At 48.3% G+C, this 22,689-nt stretch overlaps 1 protein-coding gene across 1 annotated transcript in view; it reads right to left on the bottom strand.

Annotated features, from left to right (window-relative positions):
- Positions 1–3,872: 3,872 nt before the first annotated feature.
- The window catches only part of LOC306932981 (carbohydrate sulfotransferase 3-like), a gene marked incomplete at both ends in the record, with an annotated part of 43,082 nt that continues 24,265 nt past the window's right edge, over positions 3,873–22,689 (bottom strand). The window contains 5 exons of the mRNA XM_079514951.1: positions 3,873–4,578; positions 8,011–8,061; positions 9,653–9,688; positions 16,188–16,263; positions 18,597–18,979. Of these exons, the coding sequence (XP_079371077.1) occupies positions 3,873–4,578; positions 8,011–8,061; positions 9,653–9,688; positions 16,188–16,263; positions 18,597–18,979 (1,252 nt within the window). The remainder of the gene's footprint in view (positions 4,579–8,010; positions 8,062–9,652; positions 9,689–16,187; positions 16,264–18,596; positions 18,980–22,689) is intronic.

Raw genomic sequence — 22,689 nt, 5'->3', positions numbered from 1 at the left:
TAGACGTCACAAAATACAATTTCACATTACTGCCAACTTCACCTGAGTCAAATATTTAAAGCCATATCGTCAAATATATCCGTTCTATAAACAGGTTGTCTTGTGGATTATAATAAGGGTGAGCATTGCGTCAGAATAGAGGATAGCCCCTTGAGATGCAGCATCTCATTTTAGAGGGGGTCCTATATGCACCGATACAACAATACATGCAGTACTGTGCAAATCCACAATACACAGTACACACAATACAATTATGGCACAATGAAGGTTGTATCCCTTACATCCTGTTAGTGTCTGTCACGGTTCACAGTGAAGGACTGAACCCAAGTGCAGAGACAAACGCAGAATAGTCTTAAATGAACGTATTTATTAATGCAGAGAGCATACAGCCAATAAGTAGTAAATGCAAAAATGATAATATATCTGGAAATCCAAAAATGCAATACTTCAGGAGCAAAAATGCATAAACTCAGAAGTCCAAAAATACAACGCTTACAGAAGCATAAATGCGTAAATACAGGAAGCCCAAAAGTTATACAAATCCAAGATAGCAAACCAGAAGTCCGGGGCAGATCACTGGAACAACAATGTATGTACTGACAGTGTTTGTGTGGAATGAGTCCAGTCTTATAGGGAGCAGGGTGATTGCAGAAGTGTTCTCAGGTGTGGAATGGGCATGGCACTGTTGGGCTGAAGAGGGGGTGGAAACAGGTGTGTGACAAGGACTGAGAGAGGGAATGGAGAGTGGGAGTGGCTGACGTGGAGACATGGCCTGTAGAGCGACAGACCATGACAGTACCTCCCTCTTAAGGGACGGCTTCCAGACGTCCCACCACGCTGGACCGGAACACCGAGCAGGGTGGGTGGAGGGGGTCAGGGGGAGGGGAACTGAAGCTGAGCAGATGACGTAAGGTGGGCGGCCAGGATGCTGGGACGAGGTGTCAGGCGGACGGCCTGGGGGCTGGGACGAGACAGATGAAGCATCGTCTGGCGGACGGCCTGGAGGCCGAGACGAGGTGGCGTCATCTGGTGGACGACCGGGAGGCTGAGACGAGATGGAAAAGTTGTCGTCGGGTGGACGGCCGGGAGGCTGAGACGAGGCGGTGAAGTTGACGTCGGGTGGACGGCCGGGCCACTGGGATGAGGCAGATGTGGAGTCATCAGGCGGTCGGCCCAGAGGCCGTGACGAGGGAGATGCAAAGTCATCGGGCGGTCGCCCCGGAGGCCGTGACGAGGCAGAAGACAACGAAGGCGAGGCCGCAGGCGGAGGCAGGGCCAGAGATGCTGCAGGCGGCGACGCCGGAGGTGCTGCAGGCAGAGGCAAGGCCGGAGGTGCTGCAGGCAGAGGCAAGGCCGGAGGTGCTGCAGGCAGAGGCGAAGCCGGAGGTGCTGCAGGCAGAGGCGAAGCCGGAGGTGCTGCAGGCAGAGGCGAGGCCGGAGGTGCTGCAGGCAGAGGCGAAGCCGGAGGTGCTGCAGGCAGAGGCGAAGCCGGAGGTGCTGCAGGCAGAGGCGAAGCCGGAGGTGCTGCAGGCAGAGGCGAGGCCGGAGGTGCTGCAGGCAGAGGCGAGGCCGGAGGTGCTGCAGGCAGAGGCGAGGCCGGAGGTGCTGCAGGCAGAGGCGAGGCCGGAGGTGCTGCAGGCAGAGGCGAGGCCGGAGGTGCTGCAGGCAGAGGCGAAGCCGGAGGTGCTGCAGGCAGAGGCGAGGCCGGAGGTGCTGCAGGCAGAGGCAAAGCCGGAGGTGCTGCAGGCAGAGGCGAAGCTGCAGGCTCTGGAGCCGGAGCTGCAGGCGTCAGGGCTGCAGGAGCCATTGCTGCAGACTCAGGAGGGAGGGCTGCAGGCGGAGCTGCAGGCTCAGGAGGTGGGGCTGCAGGCTCAGGAGGCGGGGTTGCAGGCAGAGCTGCACACCGAGGAGACATGGAGGATGCTGCACATCCAGGAGAGACGGAGGATGCTGCACATCCAGGAGAGACGGAGGATGCTGCACACCCAGGAGAGACGGAGGATACTGCACACCCAGGAGAGACGGAGGATGCTGCACACCCAGGAGAGACGGAGGATGCTGCACACCCAGGAGAGACGGAGGATGCTGCACACCCAGGAGAGACGGAGGATGCTGCACACCCAGGAGAGACGGAGGATGCTGCACACCCAGGAGAGACGGAGGATGCTGCACACCCAGGAGAGACGGAGGATGCTGCACACCCAGGAGAGACGGAGGATGCTGCACACCCAGGAGATGAGGATGCTGCAGATTGGACCACAGGTGGAACTGCAGACACTGGAGGCGGAACGGCCAAAATGAGAGGCAGGCCTGCAGGGGGAGCTGCAGACACTGAAGGTCTCTGGGTAGGGGCTGACAGCAGACTGGAGATGGCTGGCCGGGTGGGCTTGGTTGCTGGGCGATCCTGTGAGATGTTGCCCCGTTTGTTGGCCCTACGGGGACCTCCCAGAGCCAGGCGTGTGCCCAGATAAGGATCTGGGGCGTGAAGTTGTTCATAAAAAACTGGAATTTTGGCCTTACTGCAAAAATAGGAACGCAAGTCCATATACTGAGTCTTCTGCTGGTTAGGAAACGTATCAGGGCTAGCAGATTCTAGACTCACCACTCCAAGCCTGAGAGAGCAGGGAACTGGTTGGGACGCATGGGGAATTGAGGCATTTTCAAAGTTCTTGAGCCTCCCAAGGACCACATCCAGGTGGGGGACAAAATGGCTTACCCATGGTCTCTCCTTTAACCACTGCTGCTGTATTGAGATCTCCACTTGGAGTTCAGCACACAGTTTAGGTTGAGAGGCCAAGAGACAGGAAACCACATTATCAAATTCTGCGACTTTTCTATGAAAAAGTTTTATCTCTGCTGGGTTCATTATTGGTCAGTACATTCTGTCACGGTTCACAGTGAAGGACTGAACCCAAGTGCAGAGACAAACGCAGAATAGTCTTAAATGAACGTATTTATTAATGCAGAGAGCATACAGCCAATAAGTAGTAAATGCAAAAATGATAATATATCTGGAAATCCAAAAATGCAATACTTCAGGAGCAAAAATGCATAAACTCAGAAGTCCAAAAATACAACGCTTACAGAAGCATAAATGCGTAAATACAGGAAGCCCAAAAGTTATACAAATCCAAGATAGCAAACCAGAAGTCCGGGGCAGATCACTGGAACAACAATGTATGTACTGACAGTGTTTGTGTGGAATGAGTCCAGTCTTATAGGGAGCAGGGTGATTGCAGAAGTGTTCTCAGGTGTGGAATGGGCATGGCACTGTTGGGCTGAAGAGGGGGTGGAAACAGGTGTGTGACAAGGACTGAGAGAGGGAATGGAGAGTGGGAGTGGCTGACGTGGAGACATGGCCTGTAGAGCGACAGACCATGACAGTGTCATTGAGGCAAATAACTGGTAAGTGTGTATAATTTGACATAATTGTGTGTGGATCAAATGTCTGATCACTGGTAGAGCATCATTCTCATCTTGTGTCTGTCCCGTGACCCGTTTAGTTTGGGTGTGGAAACGCCACCTTTTGGCCACCAATCCACCAGCAACAATTAAAAGCACATTATACAACAGGTCGTTTCGAGGAAGCAATATGATTGGTTGAAACAGCCTTCTAGCCGTGGTTCAATTTTTTTAGTTTTAACATTACACAGGTCATTCGCACGAATAAATCGCGTCGCTAATTTGCCAGTGTGTAATGACCTTTACTGTTGTATAATTGTAACATTACACGAGAGGGGGTGGTTTAACGTCATTGATGCACTTCTGCGTTGCTTTCGGAACTCGCCTTGCGGGCTCGTTCCTGCAGTATCGCAGGCGTGCGTTAATGACGTTAAACCACCCCCTCTCGTGTAATATTGCTTAAATCTTTGCTACATCAGGTACAACGGGTCAAGCAGGCTGACGGACCTATTGACCAACGTCTTCTCATCGTCCACAAGGCTGTACCCAAACAGTTCCATGGTCGGCCCGCACACCATCTGAACGACCTGGACCACCTCGTACGGCAGGCTAAACCTCCACTTGTCCGCCTGCTCCAAGGAGTTCCTATTGGTTTTCCAAGGATACAAAGGATCGTTGTTCGCCGGCGTGGTCTGCGTGTTCCTCAGAATCCACTCCCTGGCCTGTGAACTGAACGGTATCCCCGCAAAGCTGTAAATCTCCTCTGCCTTCTGCATGGGGTAGCGGGTGACGTCCTCGTAGCGCAGCAGCATGTAGCGTCGCCGCAGCCAGCGAGGCCGGCTCAGACCCACCATGGCCGACATGCGGACGCTGTCGCATTCCTCCTTCAGCCACTTCACATGCTCGTCGTCCTCGGGCACCTTGCCCTGCCGCGCCCACGTCCTCCACTTCTGGAAGATGTCGGGGAAGGTCGCCAAGCGGGACGCCAGGATGGCCCGGGGGTCTCGCACCAGCTGGATGACCCTCAGGTCCAGACGAGGGTCTTCCAACAAGGGACGCAGGATGTCTAGCTGGCGCAGGCGGACGGTCTTGATGGCGCGGTGCTCTTTAGTGAGGCAGAATTGGGACGCCAGGGCCAGGTTGAGAGGCCCACAGCTTTGCGTATTACACTGGTTCCTGGGTGAAGAGAGGGACATTTCTAGCTGTAAGTCCTTAGTGTGGAGTCAAAACAAGACTCTCTGAATAACTGTAGTCACGGGTTTCCAGAAGGTTGCATACTCGGGTTCGGGTTAATTTTCCTGCAGTTTGATTGGCAGCCATTAACCGGAAACAAATACGAGGCCGGGGGTGTCATATTTGTTTCCATTGCTGCCAATAAGCCAATCAAACTAAGCTATGGGAAAGTTAACTGGATCAGTTAACCATACAATGGTACTTTCTGCTTAGCCATGAGGCCCATAGGGCAGGAGCCTGTCTCCTGTTTCTGTAGCCATGAGGCCCATAGGGCAGGAGCCTATCTCCTGTTTCTGTAGCCATGAGGCCCATAGGGCAGGAGCCTATCTCCTGTTTCTGTAGCCATGAGGCCCATAGGGCAGGAGCCTGTCTCCTGTTTCTGTAGCCATGAGGCCTATAGGGCAGGAGCCTATCTCCTGTTTCTGTAGCCATGAGGCCCATAGGGCAGGAGCCTATCTCCTGTTTCTGTAGCCATGAGGCCCATAGGGCAGGAGCCTGTCTCCTGTTTCTGTAGCCATGAGGCCCATAGGGCAGGAGCCTATCTCCTGTTTCTGTAGCCATGAGGCCCATAGGGCAGGAGCCTGTCTCCTGTTTCTGTAGCCATGAGGCCCATAGGGCAGGAGCCTGTCTCCTGTTTCTGTAGCCATGAGGCCCATAGGGCAGGAGCCTATCTCCTGTTTCTGTAGCCATGAGTCCCAAAGGGCAGGAGCCTATCTCCTGTTTCTGTAGCCATGAGGCCCACAGGGCAGGAGCCTATATCCTGTTTCTGTAGCTATGAGGCCCACAGGGCAGGAGCCTGTCTCCTGTTTCTGTAACCATGAGGCCCACAGGGCAGGAGCCTGTCTCCTGTTTCTGTAGCCATGAGGCCCATAGGGCAGGAGCCTGTCTCCTGTTTCTGTAGCCATGAGGCCCATAGGGCAGGAGCCTGTCTCCTGTTTCTGTAGCCATGAGGCCCATAGGGCAGGAGCCTGTCTCCTGTTTCTGTAGCCATGAGGCCCATAGGGCAGGAGCCTGTCTCCTGTTTCTGTAGCCATGAGGCCCATAGGGCAGGAGCCTGTCTCCTGTTTCTGTAGCCATGAGGCCCATAGGGGCAGGAACCTATCTCCTATTTCTGTAGCCATGAGGGCCATAGGGCAGGAGCCTATCTCCTGTTTCTGTAGCCATGAGGCCCATAGGGCAGGAGCCTATCTCCTGTTTCTGTAGCCATGAGGGCCATAGGGCAGGAGCCTATCTCCTGTTTCTGTAGCCATGAGGCCCATAGGGCAGGAGCCTATCTCCTGTTTCTGTAGCCATGAGGCCCATAGGGCAGGAGCCTATCTCCTGTTTCTGTAGCCATGAGGCCCACAGGGCAGGAGCCTATCTCCTGTTTCTGTAGCCATGAGGCCCATAGGGCAGGAGCCTATCTCCTGTTTCTGTAGCGTGAGGCAGCTGGATGTACAAGTACACCCCCTGGACATGACACTTACCCCCCAATCCAACCCTTGATGCTGAGTGTCAAGCAGGGAGACACTGGGTCCCATTTTTTAGAGTCTTTGGTATGACCCGGCCGGGGATCGAACCCCGACCTCCCAGTCTCAGGGCGGACACTCTAACCACAAGGCCACCCACTGAGCTGGTACAGATTGAGCATAGAGTATAACCACACCCCGCTTCTGTAGCCAACACGGAAAAAACTGCTGTCAAAATCAACACTAACAGACCAAACCTGTTCTACACAGCTGGCCCGTATAGGCCAGTCAATCTAAGGTTTGACCCAAAATAAAATTGCAATAGTAATCGTTCAAGAACATATTATAAATAAAAAATTGAAAAATTAAATATTTAGTGGATCATGGTAAATTCAGGGGTTGAAAGTTGGGGTACCATTAATTCTTTCACCGCCATTGCTGTAGATGTAGGTCAATTGAAGCCTATTTTTTGATACTACGCTTACCGCCATTGCTGTTGATTAATGGCAATTGCGCTTTTATAGTGCATTCGATCGTTCGAGCCATAATGCTACTTACGTTAGCATCTGGTAGCTAGCTGTTGTTGTCACAAGACTCCGGAGCCCATTTTAGATCATCGGCACCATAAAAATCCATTCTATCCATTTCTTTCAATCGCCTGTATCTCCTATTCCTTGTCCCAGATGGCATTTTTGGTCAAAACAGCGTTTCTTTGATGGCACAGAGCCGGCGATGTGGAGCTCTCCAGTGCCCCGGCATAGACCCATATTGTAAACAACAGTTGAACGGGACCTGTTCAACTTACTAGGATAATACTACTTCCGGTAGTAAACGTGGCTTTTCAAAATAAGAGCTTGACTGGGAAAAATGCTGGCATGAATTAGATCCTAATTTTTCAATAAATGCTAGCGGGCTAAGTGTTAACAATCCGAACGCCCAGGACGAAGTTCTTTGTCCTTTCTATTAGTAACGCCCGTCGCCCAGGACGAAGTATTGTCCAAGAGACGAAGTTTATTGATACGAGAACAGATCGCATGGCTGTATAGCCCAGGCGCGCCTCCTGGGCTCTCCTCGGTGACGCGCAAGAGTGAGACGTCATCGAAAAACTCCCTCCTCTGTTTAGCTGATGAAAACGAAAATCTTAAAACGTTCATAACTCGCAATCTAAATCATCCCGTCTTTTTCTGAAAAAATATCCTGTGTTAGACGGCGCTCCGCAGTCCAGTCGCTAGTCTCGATAGATTTATTCTTGTCTCCCGTTGTTGTCGATCGATTCTAGAGTGGTGTGGCTATTGTTAGCTACTACACAACATCATGAACTTCCGCCGGTCCGTCCGGAAAAGGCGTCCGTGTTTATAAATCGACTGGGCGCATGAATGTAATGGATTAAATGGTTCCGGGCAATTAAAGTGTTAACAACCTACTGTATATAAGGCAAAACATTTCTAAATTTCATTATGCTTTAAGTAACATGTGACGTGACGAACTAGGGGGTTTTCATGATTCTGAAATCTGAATCCATTGCAAGCATTAGTTTTGCACTCCTTGGGGCTAAAAACGGCCATAGCCTTCATCACAAATGTGATGAGGTCAGCAGTAGCAAAACTGAATGCTTGGAATGGATTCAGAATCATGAAAAACCCCTAGTTTGACACGTCACATGCTACTTAAAGCATAATGAGGAATTGAAATGCCTTATATAGGTTGTTAATGGTACGGTACCCCAACTTTTGACCTGGAAAAAAAGTATGTTCCACTAAATCCATGAAGGAAAACTTTTAATATATGATGTAGGAGGATATTAGGACCAATTAACGATATCACATTACTATTGCAATATCTTCTGGGTCACGCCCCTTTGTAGCATAGATTGACTGGTCGAATACTGGCTCGACATGAAAACAAAAGTTATCAAAATCTGCAATACCACAGATCCTTGACCGCAGGAGTGCAGACAGGCTTTTTACAGAGAGCTGCGCTGGTGTGAGATACATGATTATATTGGGATTCTGAAGTACATGATTAATACAGCCAACGGGAATACTATATTGGGATTCTGAAGTACATGATTAATACAGCCAACGGGAATACCCCCATCATATTATTTCATTTGATTGTTCCGATACATGATTGTGTTTCTTTTCATTTAATTAGTTGGTTACATGATACTGTGAACTGTGGTTGAGACATTTTGCATGATTATACATTTACTGAAGCTGTGAAACAGTATCATTCCTGGTTTGCACTACAATGCAATGCATTTTTGGACAGGCAATCGTTTGGGCAGCTAAACACTCTCTGTGCAAGGCACTTGTTACGAAACCCCTAGACAAAATAGTCATGACATGTCTAGAGGCTAGGGTTTCACAACAATGTATAAGAAACAAGGGATCATATCAAGCATTGGCGGTGCAAATAAACAGAGTCAACACAGGGTTAGAATCACCAAAGGTGATGTGCTTTTTTACTCTTGAATTAGGCACTAGATATTTACAGGTGGTCAAAAGTGTATGCATGAAGCATACAATAAAGCAAAACAATTAAGCCACTGCCAGGGGACACGAGTGTTGCCAAAACAACAAAAGGAGCAGCTAGGGAAACAAAAGACAGACTAACTAACTATCTAGACAATTAGTAAAACAAAAGCCTGCCTACCTAACTACTCTAACCAAAACTTAGTTCAAAATACATGTGGTGGCAAACACCCCTTACCTAGTGTGCTTAACAAGGTTCTACCTACGTGGTGCCTATGTATAGAGGCCTCTGTCTTACCTGTCCCAAGGCAGGGCATATAGCATAGAATTTACATTAGTAGTAGAACAATACACTAAACACATAAGATTTGCTCTGGGACACAAAAGGAGACAAATGATGCAGCAGTGACAGGGCTACAAACAAAACTGAGGTGTGCTGGTTGAGAGAGTGAGCCCAGGTGGGACTCAGCCTTTTATAGGCAGCAGGTGGTGGTGATTGGATGAGGGAGGAGTCAGGTAACAGGCTGATTGACAGATGAGGTGACCGGGGACTTCAAACCTGCAGAGAATGAGAGAGTGGAGGGAAGGAGAGACAGGGGAGGAAAACAGAGCAACCCACAAACTACACTACGTGGCACGTAACACGCCCACCACAAAGAACAAACTTACCCTAAAGTTTGTTAAATCATATGCTCTCTAACCAAACCAAAAACAAAAAAGTCTCCAACACTGAGCAAACCAAAATTAACCATTACAAAAACCTACAGGCCCAACAGCTAACATAAAGAACAAGGTTAAAACACAGTCAGTAGGCCTAATTGACACCCTGTTCTGTTCACAAAAAAGAGCAACCAATGCTCTCTAGACTGTTGGCCTCAAGTCATCACATAATACCAAATATGAAATACCTACTAAATGACCTATGATCTGAAGTGTCACCAAAATGTACTTAAACGTGAAAATTTGCACTGCAGTAGAGTGGACCAGCTCTGCTTTGGCTAGTTAGGTACAACAGCAAGGCATTCAAAAGTGTTGGTTTAGGGAGGTGCTTACATGAATCAGCATCAACAGGTAGTGTTGTGGAGGTGCCTATACCAGTAATGGAAGTAGAGGCAGACGCTGCCACAGTTGCTGGAGGAACAGAAACAGGGGAGATGGACACTGACACAGCTTGTGAAGGAGCAGACTCGAGCTCCAATGCACGCAGCCTGCTGGCCGCCTTCAGCTGAAACTCTAACTTGAGCCTGTGAATAATCGTGAGCATTTGCACATGCTCAGCTCTGTGACCTTACGGCACCTTTTCTCCCCCTGCACCCTCCAGTGACCCAGTTGAGGTCGATGAAAAATGCCATGGGGTCCCCCTTTGGCACAGCAGTTGGTGACCCCCCCCGTCTCCATGTTTCAGGGAGGGCTGCACCAACTGGCCCCGCCTCCAGAGAACGGCCCAAGACAAGTCCAATACACCTTCCAACACTACCGACTTCATCTCCCTTAATGGCACAGTGCAAAACACTATCACTAAAAGCCAAAACTCAAAACCACTCCTGCAGCACAAATTTTGTACAGTAAGCAAATTATTTGCACACACAATGCTCAACGATCCCGGGACCTCTCGCAACCCACAAACTACACTACGTGGCACGTAACAGCACTACTTGGACAGCAGGGGTCCTGATCAGTTAGGACCAGAGTTAGCAACAACGTGAGCAGTGTTGCTTATTGTGTGCCTTTGTCTGTGTGTTTACAGGTGAGAAACGATGAGATAAAGTGTAGAAATGTGATAGTGAACATGTTAAATGAATGTATAAACAGAGAAGAGTATCTGTGAAGCAAATGTGTGTGACGTGTGTGGAATGCACATGAGTTGTCATTAGAAATGCTTATCTTAATATACTGAACATGACGTTTTGGGTTGGGTTAAGAAGCTCATCTGTAGCCTGGAATGAATGTGATGTGGATGTGTGTTGTGTAAGATGATTTCACTATGGTAGCCAGAGTAATGTAATGCAGCTGATAAAGTCCGTTTTTTGAGAGTTATTTAAATAATACTGTGAGAGTTTATACTGAAGACACATTATTGTTGTTTACAAGGTGAAAACGTTTTGCTATTGATATAGTAATGTGATATTTGATGTATTTCATAATTGGGAGTATTTTGATACAATTAGAGAAGTCATTTGTGGTTTCTGTATACTGTTTACAAGTACAAGAGTATTACTGCTATTTCATGTATACCAACTGAATGCACCTTATTGACTGATATTTGTGATCTTTGTGTTCTGATACTGATCAGTTAGGACCAGAGTTAGCAACAACGTGAGCAGTGTGGCTTATTGTGTGCCTTTGTCTGTGTGTTTACAGATAAATAAATCCCTTTAATTCCTGCACACTGGAAAATCATAATTTCAATCCAAGTGTGTAACAAAATATGGCGAGCCAGCCCAGGAGCGGAGAAGTGCCTTCACGTGGATGAGAGACTGGACACTTAAAGAAAATGGCGCTGGAAGAATTGCAAGACCAGTTGGGTGAGAAGCTACTGGACCTGAGTCCAGACAGTGTGCATTAAAGACAGTGTGCATTGAAATTAAAGTGTCAGCTGAAGAGGAAACAAAGAGGCACGTCTTGCTCCGCCTTATCAATGAATCTATTGAGACTGTAATTGAGAAAGAAGAATCAGATGTAGCAGAAGACCATCTAAACAAGCTGCTGAAATTAACAGAGGCGCTGGAGCATGGAGCAGAAAGTGAACCGAACACGGAGAGAGAAGCTGAAGAACTTGCCATCCTAAAAAAACAATTTGACAGCCTTCAGTTGAGTTTTCAGTCATCTACACAAGCTCTCAGTGAAGAAATAAAACGCCTGAGTGGAGTAGTGAAAAATAAGAAAACAAGTCGACCTCCAGACCAGCAAGATGTGAAGCAACAGCCACCACAAAACAGACTGCCTGAAGTGACAATACGGAGAGAATTTAAGATCCATGGACAGATTGGGGAGAGGGGTCAAAGAGAAAAGCTCTCATTCACAAACCTGATGCATCAAATTGATGTGGGACTGAGCAGGGGACACTGTGAAGCTGAAATTACTGAAGCCGTAGTAAAAGCAATCAGCCCAGGCCTCAGCATCAGGGACATGCTGGAAATTAAAAGTGACCTAACTCTCCCCCAACTTAAAACAATACTCAAAGGCCACTTCAAGGAAGAGAGTTCCACTGACCTGTACCACCGGCTGGTGAATATCACACAGGACAGCCGTGAGTCATCAAAACTTTCTCTTCAGGGCCATGGAGTTAAAAGAAAGACTACTGCTTGCTGCTAAGGAGCCAGGGACAGATGAACAATACAGCCCAGAACTCATACACCGCAGATTCCTGAGGTCTGTCAGCACAGGGCTCATCAGTGACAATATCAAGTTCCAACTAAAGACTTTTCTTGATGATTTGAAGGTCACAGATGAAATCCTCATTGAAAGGATGAATGAAGCATCGAGTGCTGATCTTGAACGACAGAATAAGCTGAAAAAGAATACAAGCAGTAAAATAACAAGAGTGCACGAGATGCAGACAGAAGTGGGAATTCATCAGCAGAGTCATGACAACGACGAAGATCGGCCAGATCATGCAGCTGCAGCAAAGAACACCAAGGGGCGTAAAGGAGCCGCACCAACGAGTCAAAAGGACACTGAGCTGTATGAAGTGGTAAAACAACTAAAACAAGAAGTGGAAGAAATGAGAAAAAGCATGCACAACACTCCAGTGGCTCCCCGCACACCCAGATGGAATACAAGGAGAGGATGTAAAGCCTGTCAAGACAATGGGGTGGGTGATCACTGTGAACATTGTTTCAAATGTGGCCAATCAGGACACGTCTCGAGAGGCTGCAGAGGTCCACGGAAGCCACTGGGCAACCCTGATGAAGCAGCGATCTCAGGCCACACTGTCATGCCACTAAATGCACCCTCCCCAAGTCAAAGTGAACAGAGTGAAGATGTGCAGAACCTGCTGTGTGAACGGATCAGACAGCTAGAGGAGATGGAGTCATCGGAGTCAGAGCCATGGGGGTCAGCAGAAGAGGAAGGCACCATCCATGTGAGTCACCTATCCACACAGCACCAATCAAAGTTGCTGAGCCTCATTGGGAATAAGTGTATTGTCGACTGTTCCTTTAATGGAGTGAAAACACAAGCCATTTGGGACACCGGGTCGCAGGTGAGCATGATGAGTGAGAAATGGAGAAGAAATCACCTGCCACACACGACAGTACGCAGCATACAAGAACTCCTAGAATCAGGCACAGTGCTGGGAAAGGCAGTGAACCAGACAGCCATACCTTTCGCAGGCTGGGTGGAAGTGAAGTTCCAGCTTAAATCAGATGACACCTTAAACCCTGAACTCCATGTACCTGTGCTCATTGCCCGTGACCCAAGAGTACCAGCCGAGCCAATAATTGGCTACAACGTGATCGAAGAGCTAGTAAAGTGTGGAATGGAAAAACAGCCTGACGTCACCACCAAGGCGTTGAGGGAAGCCTTCTCCTTTGACTACAACAAAATAGAAGTGCTGACACAGCTACTCCAAACCAGTGACATAGACACGAAAGAAGGAGTGGTCAGAGTCGGACGACGTCATGCAGTCATACCAGCTGGCAAGACAAAGGAGGTCAAGTGCTGCGTGCGAACAAGCCCCCTTTCCACCAAACAGGAAGTAGTATTCGAGCCTGAAGAGAGTCCAAAATGGCCAGATGGTCTGAACATCACAGAATCCATCATTAGCCTGCAGAGAGGGACATGGTCCCGAGTCAGCATCCCAGTGACAAATGACACCTGTTATGACATCACTGTCAACCCGCGCACAGTGTTGGGCCAGGTACAGAGGATCAAAGCCATATATCCTGCAGACGCGAGACCAGTTGAGGTGAAACAAAGTGCAGGGGATGTGCTTATGGAAAAGACTACACTGACACAGACAGATGAGAAGAGAGGTGAAGTGGCTGTGGCGTACCAAGATGGAAGCGGGTGGGACCCCCTGGTGTCTGTCGACCACCTGTCACCAGAAAAGCAGAGGATGGTGAAACAACTGCTGAGAGAAGAGAGCGGTGCGTTTTCCCGCAATGATGATGATGTGGGGAGTATCCCCTCCCTCAAGCTCAAAATCAGACTGAACGACACCACCCCTGTCAAGCGCACCTACATATCAGTGCCCAAGCCACTACACAAAGAAGTCAAGGAGTATCTGGAGGACTTATTTAACAAAGGATGGATAAAGAAATCTAGATCCCCTTACTCCTCGCCCATCGTCTGTGTGCGTAAGAAGGATGGCAGCCTCCGTCTATGCTGTGATTATCGGGAGCTGAACCGGAAGTCCATCCCTGACCGTCACCCCATCCCTCGTGTGCAAGACATGCTGAACAGTTTAACAGGAAGTGCATGGTTTTCTGTCCTCGACCAGGGGAAGGCATACCACCAGGGTCACATGGACGAGAGCAGTCAACCACTGACAGCTTTTATTACACCCTGGGGCCTATATGAATGGGTGCGGATCCCCTTCGGACTGTCCTCCGCCCCAGCAGAATTCCAACGAAGCATGGAAGAATGCCTGGTGGGACTCAGGGACGAGTCATGCCAGCCCTACCTCGATGACAACCTTGTGCACAGTCACACCTTCGATGATCACCTGCAAGATCTGCGAACAGTCTTACAGCGCTACCAGCAACATGGAGTCAAGCTGACACCGCGGAAGTGTGACGTGTTCAAAGACAGTGTGAAGTTCCTGGGCAAGATTGTGTCTAAAGAAGGCTACACGATGAACCCTACTGAGTTAGCACCAGTGCAAGCTCTGAAGAACAGGACACCTGCAACTGTGGGAGACTTAAGAAAACTACTGGGATTTTTATCCTACTACAGACAGTACATTCCCAACTTCTCCCGCATTGCCAAGCCACTGTATAGCCTGCTAGTGGTTGAGAGAACACCAGAAGGAAAGCCCAAGGGAAAACAAAAGAACAAGACGGGAGGATGGAAGAAATCAGACCAGGCGCCATCCAGCAAATCCATCACCTGGACGGCAGAACACCAAGAGGTCCTGTGTAGACTGATAGAGTTCCTCTTACATCCGCCTATCCTAGGCTACCCACAGTTCGAAGACCCATTCGTAATGCACTGTGATGCGTCACAAGAAGGACTGGGTGCCGTACTGTACCAGAGACAGCAAGGCAAGCTTGTTGTCATTGCATATGGCTCAAGAACCCTGACAGAACCTGAGAGGAATTACCATCTCCACTCAGGAAAACTTGAATTCTTGGCCATGAAGTGGGCGATATGTGAACGGTTTAGAGAATATCTGTATTATGCACCATCTTTTGTCGTCTACACAGATAACAATCCGTTGACGTATGTTCTGACAACAGCAAAGTTGAATGCAACGACACACCGCTGGGTGGCAGAGCTGGCCGACTTCAACTTTTGCATTCGCTATCGTCCCGGAAAGCTCAACGGCGATGCAGATGGCCTGTCACGAATGCCACTAGACATGGATAAGTACATGCAAGAGTGCTCACAGGAAATGCAGCCTGAGGTGATAAGCAGTGTCACACATGCAGTATCCATACAGGTCGAAGAGCAACAACCATGGATGTGCCCACTCACCATCGCCACCGCGTGTGCAGAGGAAGAGGATCAAGTGCCATCGCCGATCACCGAGATCTCCCGCAGCGAGATGAGAAAGGCACAAGAAGAGGACACAGTCATTAAAAGAGTAAGAGAATGCATCGTGACTAAACAGTGGCCGACTGTAAAGCGTCAAGAACATCAAGACAACGTGGCAGCACTAATGAGGGAGAAGAGCAGACTCTACATCGATGAAGAAGGCATCCTGTTCAGAAAAACAGCCACAAGATCTCAACTAGTGCTACCCAGTAAGTTCTACCCATTGATATACAAAGAACTGCATGAGGAAATGGGGCATCTTGGTGTGGAACGGACCCTGCATCTGGTCCGCAACCGCTTCTACTGGCCACACATGCAACGAGACATTGAGCATTACATCACCAAGGTCTGCAGCTGCATAAAGAGTAAGCGACCCAATAGGCAAACCAGAGCACCGCTGAAGAGCATAGTTACTACGTATCCTTTTGAGATGGTTTCGATTGACTATCTTCACCTTGAGAAATGCAAAGGAGGATACGAGTACATTTTAGTGGTTATGGACCACTATACTCGCTTTGCTCAAGCCTATGCCTGTACCAACAAATCAGCAAAGACAGCGGCTGAGAAGATTTGGGGTGACTTCGTGCTCAAGTTCGGATTATTTGCCAAACTCCACCATGACCAGGGAAAGGAGTTCCAGAACAAGCTGTTCACCAACATGGAGGCATACTGTGGTATCCAAGGCTCACGCACCACACCGTATCACCCGCAAGGGAATGGTCAGGTGGAGCGATTTAACAGAACACTGCTCTCCATGCTGAGAAACCTGACAGAAGATGCAAAAGCTGACTGGAAGAGCTCCCTGGCGAAGGTCGTTCATGCATATAACTGCACGCGCAGTGAAGCTACTGGTTATGCACCGTATTATCTCCTGTTCGGCAGGAACCCAAGGATCCCTGTGGACATCATGTTTGGTCTCAAGCCGAGTCACCAGAGTGCATCACACAGTGAGTATGCCAGCAAGTGGAGAAAACGCATGGAGGAGGCATACCGCCTGGCATCAGAGACTGCACAAGGAGAGAGAGACAGATCACAGGAGCATTATAACCAGAAGAGCTACGGAGCAGAGCTATATCCCGGTTGTAGAGTCCTCATATGCAACTTCTCTGAGAGAGGCGGCCCAGGGAAGCTGAGATCCTTCTGGGAGGATCAGGTCCATGTAGTGACGGAGAGAAAGCACCAAGACAGTCCGGTCTACGAGGTGAAGCCAGAGAGAGGCTCAGGTCGAACAAGAGTCCTCCACCGAAACCTTCTGCTGCCTTGTGACTTTCTCCCAGTTGAACAAAGCCAACCTGAGACACCGAAAACATCAAAGAGAAAGTCCAAAAAGAGGCACAGACACCAAGAGCAGTCACAACAACAAGACCAGCAAAGCAGCTCCGAGGATGAGGAAGATAACTGGGGAGTCATCAGCGCTCCATCAACAGGACGTTATGGAAGGTCCAGCAGCGAGTTGAGAGTGGAAGCAGAGGAGTTCGTGCCACAGCCAGCGACAACGGATCCAGAGCCAAATCCCGACGAGAGAGATGAGCGTCAGGACGAGGAGGATGACGGGTTGGAGCCAGAGGCCGAACGTGATGAGCCGGAGGGAGTGGAGCCAGAGGGGGAGAATGCAGAGTCAGCCGAGGCAGAGGCTGGAGAGTCGGGTGAAGCAGATGACCACAGTGATGCAGAGCCATCGTCTCCTGCTGTCAGGAAGTATCCTTGCAGAGACAGACACCCCACTAAGACACTCACCTATGACTCACTGGGACAGCCCAGCATCACTCCTAGACACTAGTGAGGTTCAGATTGTAGTCTAGAAGTTTGTTTACAAGAGACCAAGTTAAGAGTTCAGTGTGTGAATTATTTTGTTTTGTTTTGATTTAAATGCCAGACACTTAAGATCAGTGACATTTTATACATGTTTTGCGTACATGGTAATAGAACATAAAATGTTGGTCACTATACTGAGTTTTAGCACAGGAAAGAGGTAATAACCTATCAGTGGGGATACACTTTTCCCGCTACTGGGCGGAGAACAATAGCAGATATTCATAGTGCACGATGATATCAGCTATGGACGCTTTACATGGAACTGGGAGATGCATGTGAGGTTGAGAACTGTATCCTGGGATATGAACACTGACTCCTGTTATCTGTGGCTGTTACTCACCTGGCTGTTGAAGACATGAGTGTTCTGGGACATACGGAATGTCGGGACGACATTTGTTTTGGAGGGGAGAGTGTGAGATACATGATTATATTGGGATTCTGAAGTACATGATTAATACAGCCAACGGGAATACTATATTGGGATTCTGAAGTACATGATTAATACAGCCAACGGGAATACCCCCATCATATTATTTCATTTGATTGTTCCGATACATGATTGTGTTTCTTTTCATTTAATTAGTTGGTTACATGATACTGTGAACTGTGGTTGAGACATTTTGCATGATTATACATTTACTGAAGCTGTGAAACAGTATCATTCCTGGTTTGCACTACAATGCAATGCATTTTTGGACAGGCAATCGTTTGGGCAGCTAAACACTCTCTGTGCAAGGCACTACTTGGACAGCAGGGGTCCTGATCAGTTAGGACCAGAGTTAGCAACAACGTGAGCAGTGTTGCTTATTGTGTCCCTTTGTCTGTGTGTTTACAGGTGAGAAACGATGAGATAAAGTGTAGAAATGTGATAGTGAACATGTTAAATGAATGTATAAACAGAGAAGAGTATCTGTGAAGCAAATGTGTGTGACGTGTGTGGAATGCACATGAGTTGTCATTAGAAATGCTTATCTTAATATACTGAACATGACGTTTTGGGTTGGGTTAAGAAGCTCATCTGTAGCCTGGAATGAATGTGATGTGGATGTGTGTTGTGTAAGATGATTTCACTATGGTAGCCAGAGTAATGTAATGCAGCTGATAAAGTCCGTTTTTTGAGAGTTATTTAAATAATACTGTGAGAGTTTATACTGAAGACACATTATTGTTGTTTACAAGGTGAAAACGTTTTGCTATTGATATAGTAATGTGATATTTGATGTATTTCATAATTGGGAGTATTTTGATACAATTAGAGAAGTCATTTGTGGTTTCTGTATACTGTTTACAAGTACAAGAGTATTACTGCTATTTCATGTATACCAACTGAATGCACCTTATTGACTGATATTTGTGATCTTTGTGTTCTGATACTGATCAGTTAGGACCAGAGTTAGCAACAACGTGAGCAGTGTTGCTTATTGTGTGCCTTTGTCTGTGTGTTTACAGATAAATAAATCCCTTTAATTCCTGCACACTGGAAAATCATCATTTCAATCCAAGTGTGTAACACTGGCATGTCTACAGAACAGCGTGGACGTCACATGGTTCCGAGGCCGCGGAGAAATGAACTTTTCCAGAGGGGTGAAGTCGCACAGGAACAGTCCCTGGAGAACACCCTTGTGGATCCCTGCCAACACCGACCCGGTGGTGGCCTTCAGCATGGAATTTACGTGCCACAGGGGTTCGTACAGATAGAACATATTGTCGCCGTGCTGGTTGAAAAACTCCCCCACAAACGAGGAACCCGTCCTGGTCGAGGCGAGGATTAGGATGTGCTTGTGGCCTCCGCTGTGGCTGTTGGCGTCCATGATGTCCTCCTCCTCCTCTGGCTCCTCGGAGGGCAGACCCTGCTGGGTTTGTGGCGTCGGATGTGGAGTCACTCTCTGGATCAGCTCATCAGAGACCCTGATGAGACAAGTTGGATTTATTAGCTCACATTTCATATAAACTAATTCAGCGTACAAACAAATGTTGTAGTTTTCCCAACCACCGTGACCGCGGTCGTCACCGTATCACCTAAAACTGGGGTATGTGTGGGCCTTAAATCTCCATCTCCATCACACATACAGTAGAGGCCTATACTTTATATTGTTTAGATTTTACAGGTTGAATTGTGCAGTTTATTTTTGTCTACAAAAATGTCAATATGCATGTTCTTTTCATTTCTTTCTACTTTTTGTCTATGTTGAGTCGGGTCGGGTGCTGCAAATTGTAATTTCATTGCACCTGCAAAATTGATATTACAGTACGGTTCTCAAAGTGGGGGTCCGGTCCCTCCGGGGACCCCCAGGGGTCCTTGAAGGGGTTCCAGGGGCTCACCAGCAAAATCATAGATAGATAGTTAGGGATAGGGACATTTCGGGGGTTATTGGGCGATTTAACATAGGAGTTGATGAGGGGTCGGGTTTCAGACGATTTCCCTATAACTTTATCCCGGATCCCATCAACTTGATAAGAAAACGGATCAATGGGATTGATATGTCTTTGAATGTGTTGGTTGATAGGTCATTGGGTACGCACCCAATTTCCCGAAACGGCCACCGGGGGGTGCTGTTTTTCCACCCCGTTTCACCCCGGTCCAGTAGGGGGCGCTATAATTCACCCAATATCCACCCAATAACCAATATACTATCAATAACAGTCAACTCTTCCCTAACCCCCTAGCCCTATGACCCCACCCCAAAAACCATAAAGACCCTAACCAATGATATATCAAATCCACATCAATTATCCCTAACCCCCTAAGCCATGACCCCCACCCCTGACCCCCACCCCAAAACCCATCAAGAGCCTAACCAATGATATATCAATTCCACATCAATTATCCCTAACCCCCTAACCAATGACCCCCCACTCCATTAACACCAAAGAAGGGGCACTATGTACACTACTCACTATATGCCTTATCCTCTGCTGCCATCTGCTGGTACACTCTAACCCTGCTCCCCCGGACGGGTGCAGTACTTAGTTTAGACAGTTTTTGGTTTAGACTAGTCATTGGTTAGACCAGTCATTAGTCCTACAACTACAACCTATCTCAAACCCTCACCCTAAACCTAACCTCCCACGGGGCAGCACACCTAAACCTAACCTTAACCCATGTCTAACCAATGACTAGTCTAAACTAAGTATGCACCCCCCCGGGTGCATACTTACATACCAAGACCATTTTCGGACTCAGCGTGACGAGCCGAACGTGACCGTATCCATGCACACAGACTTACGGGAAAGTGGTTAATTAGTATGCACAATTTTATAGATGGGTTGGTGTTAGGGGGTGTTTTGGGCGTTATTATCACGGAGATTGATCACTAATTGGAACACAGATATATCATAAATGGGGGAGTCCTTTTCGCACAGACAGGACGTTTTCTGAATCGTGAAGCCGAGCCCAATGCGTCGGTACCGGCCTCGAGCCCGTGCTGTGCATGGTTGTCGCGTGGTCTCCAAAGAGCGATCCCCTAATCTAGCAAGGCTAGATAGCATATGAGGACCCGTCCAGCTAACTATCAACTTCCCTTTACTGTTCACCCAATTTCTAGTTACCGCCCTAACCTTTTTATGACCCTAACCCTAAAGGTTAAACCCTGCCCCCGGACACGTCTCGGCAAAACCAAGACCATTTTCCGACTCAGCGCGACGAGCCGAGCGCGCCCATATGGGTTTCTGCGCACACGGACTTACGGTTCTCTTAATTGGCTAGGGCTAGGGTTACTCTTCGACGCACGATAGCTCGCCAACGAAAGGTCCGTTTGCGATGTCATTTACATGGGCGCGTTCAGCTTTCCTTGATCTATGCTCCAATAGGTCCACCATACTCGTGCGACACCCGTAGCAAGAGTTCGCCAACTCTGACCCGTCATCAACAAGCCTCATAGACATGGTAACCCTTACACTGTATTGAATGGTGAAATGCTAAACCTAAATTTGAGAACCATAAGTCCGTATGCAGGGAAACAAATATGAGCGCGTTCGTCTAATCGCGAGCTATGCGTGGATATTTGGCACGCCCCTTTTCGACCTTTGTGGGCGGAGTTATCGTGCGTCAAAGTGTAATCCTCATTTTCTGAACCACATGACCGTGTGTGGAGAAACACACAGCAACGTGTTCGTCTCGTCAAGCCCTACGCCTGGATGTGTGCCATGCCCCTGTGCGGCCTTTGTGGGCGGAGTTAAACACTCTTAATTAGGTGCGCTATAGACTTTCTTCTTATTTCAAAAAAGGACAACTTAGTCTGACTTACTTTTGCACGCTGAATCGAATGGTGTTGGTCCCGTGGCTGTACCTCGTCGGGAAGGTGGTTAATTAGTGTGCACAATTTTATACACGGGTTAGTGTGGGCAGGGGTATTTTGGGCGTTATTAACATGGAGATTGATTACTAATCGGAACACAGATATATCATAAATGGGGGGTCCTTTTTGCGCAGACTGGACGTTTTCTGAATCGTGAAGCCGAGCCCAATCCGTCAGTACCGGCCTCGAGCCGGTGCTGTGCACGGCTGCCGCGTGGTTGCGAAAGAGCAAGCTATACCCCTAACCAAGGCCTCTATTTTACGGCCTTCTGCTGTCCGAAAGGTCAGAACTCAGGGTGTGAGGGTCCAAGCCGTCCTTCGAAGGGCACGTCCCCTGGGGTTCAGCAAACAAGTGTATAAAGGTTGTTGAGCAGAGATTGATTATATCTTTAATGGTTATAAAAAAGAGATTGACCCAATCACCCATGAACGTATGCCGCTAACCCAGCTCCTATTTTTTGAGGGTTCAGGCCGGTTGTGCGGGTCTCAGGGCGTAGGGCTAAGAACACAGCAGAGACCACAGCCCTGGGTACGTTTGGTCCGAAAAACAGACCTCAGACACAATCCAGGTGGTCTTTAGAGCCCCCCAATTTTCATGAAGACACCACCCATTTTAGTGTCAAAACCCTAACCCTCACCTTTGACCTGCCATAAGTCATGTCATGGGGTCCCGCAGGTGTTCAATCACCATCCATTCTTTTCGGAATTCTCTGCTGCACGCGTAGACATCTGCATTATGATACTAGCATTTACGGTTCACGAGAGGTCAATCAAAGTACTTACGATCCCGGAAATTTACTAAGGCTTCATTTGAGGCCCCCACCCAGCTAACTATCAACCTCCCTTTACTGTTCACCCAATTACAAGTTACCACCCTAACCTGATGACCAGGAGGAAGAGGATGAGGAGGAGGGGTTACCCCAACATCTCCAGCCTAACCCCCCTCCTGAGGTTGCACCTAATCCCCCAGAGGTGGAGGAGGATGAGGAGGACGATGATGAAGAGGAGTTTGAACTAGCAAAGGGTTTAGGGACAATTAATATGTAATAGCCCTAACCCTAACCCCAATAACCCATCAACTTCCCAGAATCGCTCCCCACCTTGCTCCCAGGCATCCAGTGAATATCTGTGTCAGATCCCCCTCAAGGATTTTTCATCGGGGGAGGGGAATGGTAGCATTAAGGGCTCATTCCGCTAATTGGGCATTTTATGAATTATGTTTGATAGTTTATTGTTTGCATTGACATGCATGGCCTAACCCTAACCTACATACCTAACTCTATAAAGATAAGATATTACTTTACGCAAGACCATTGGATTC

Source organism: Electrona antarctica, assembly GCF_951216825.1.
Source record: "Electrona antarctica genome assembly, chromosome: 11".
Taxonomy (NCBI): Eukaryota; Metazoa; Chordata; class Actinopteri; order Myctophiformes; family Myctophidae; genus Electrona; species Electrona antarctica.
The sequence above is the reverse complement of the archived record's forward strand: the minus strand, read 5'-3'. Positions and strand labels throughout refer to the sequence as shown.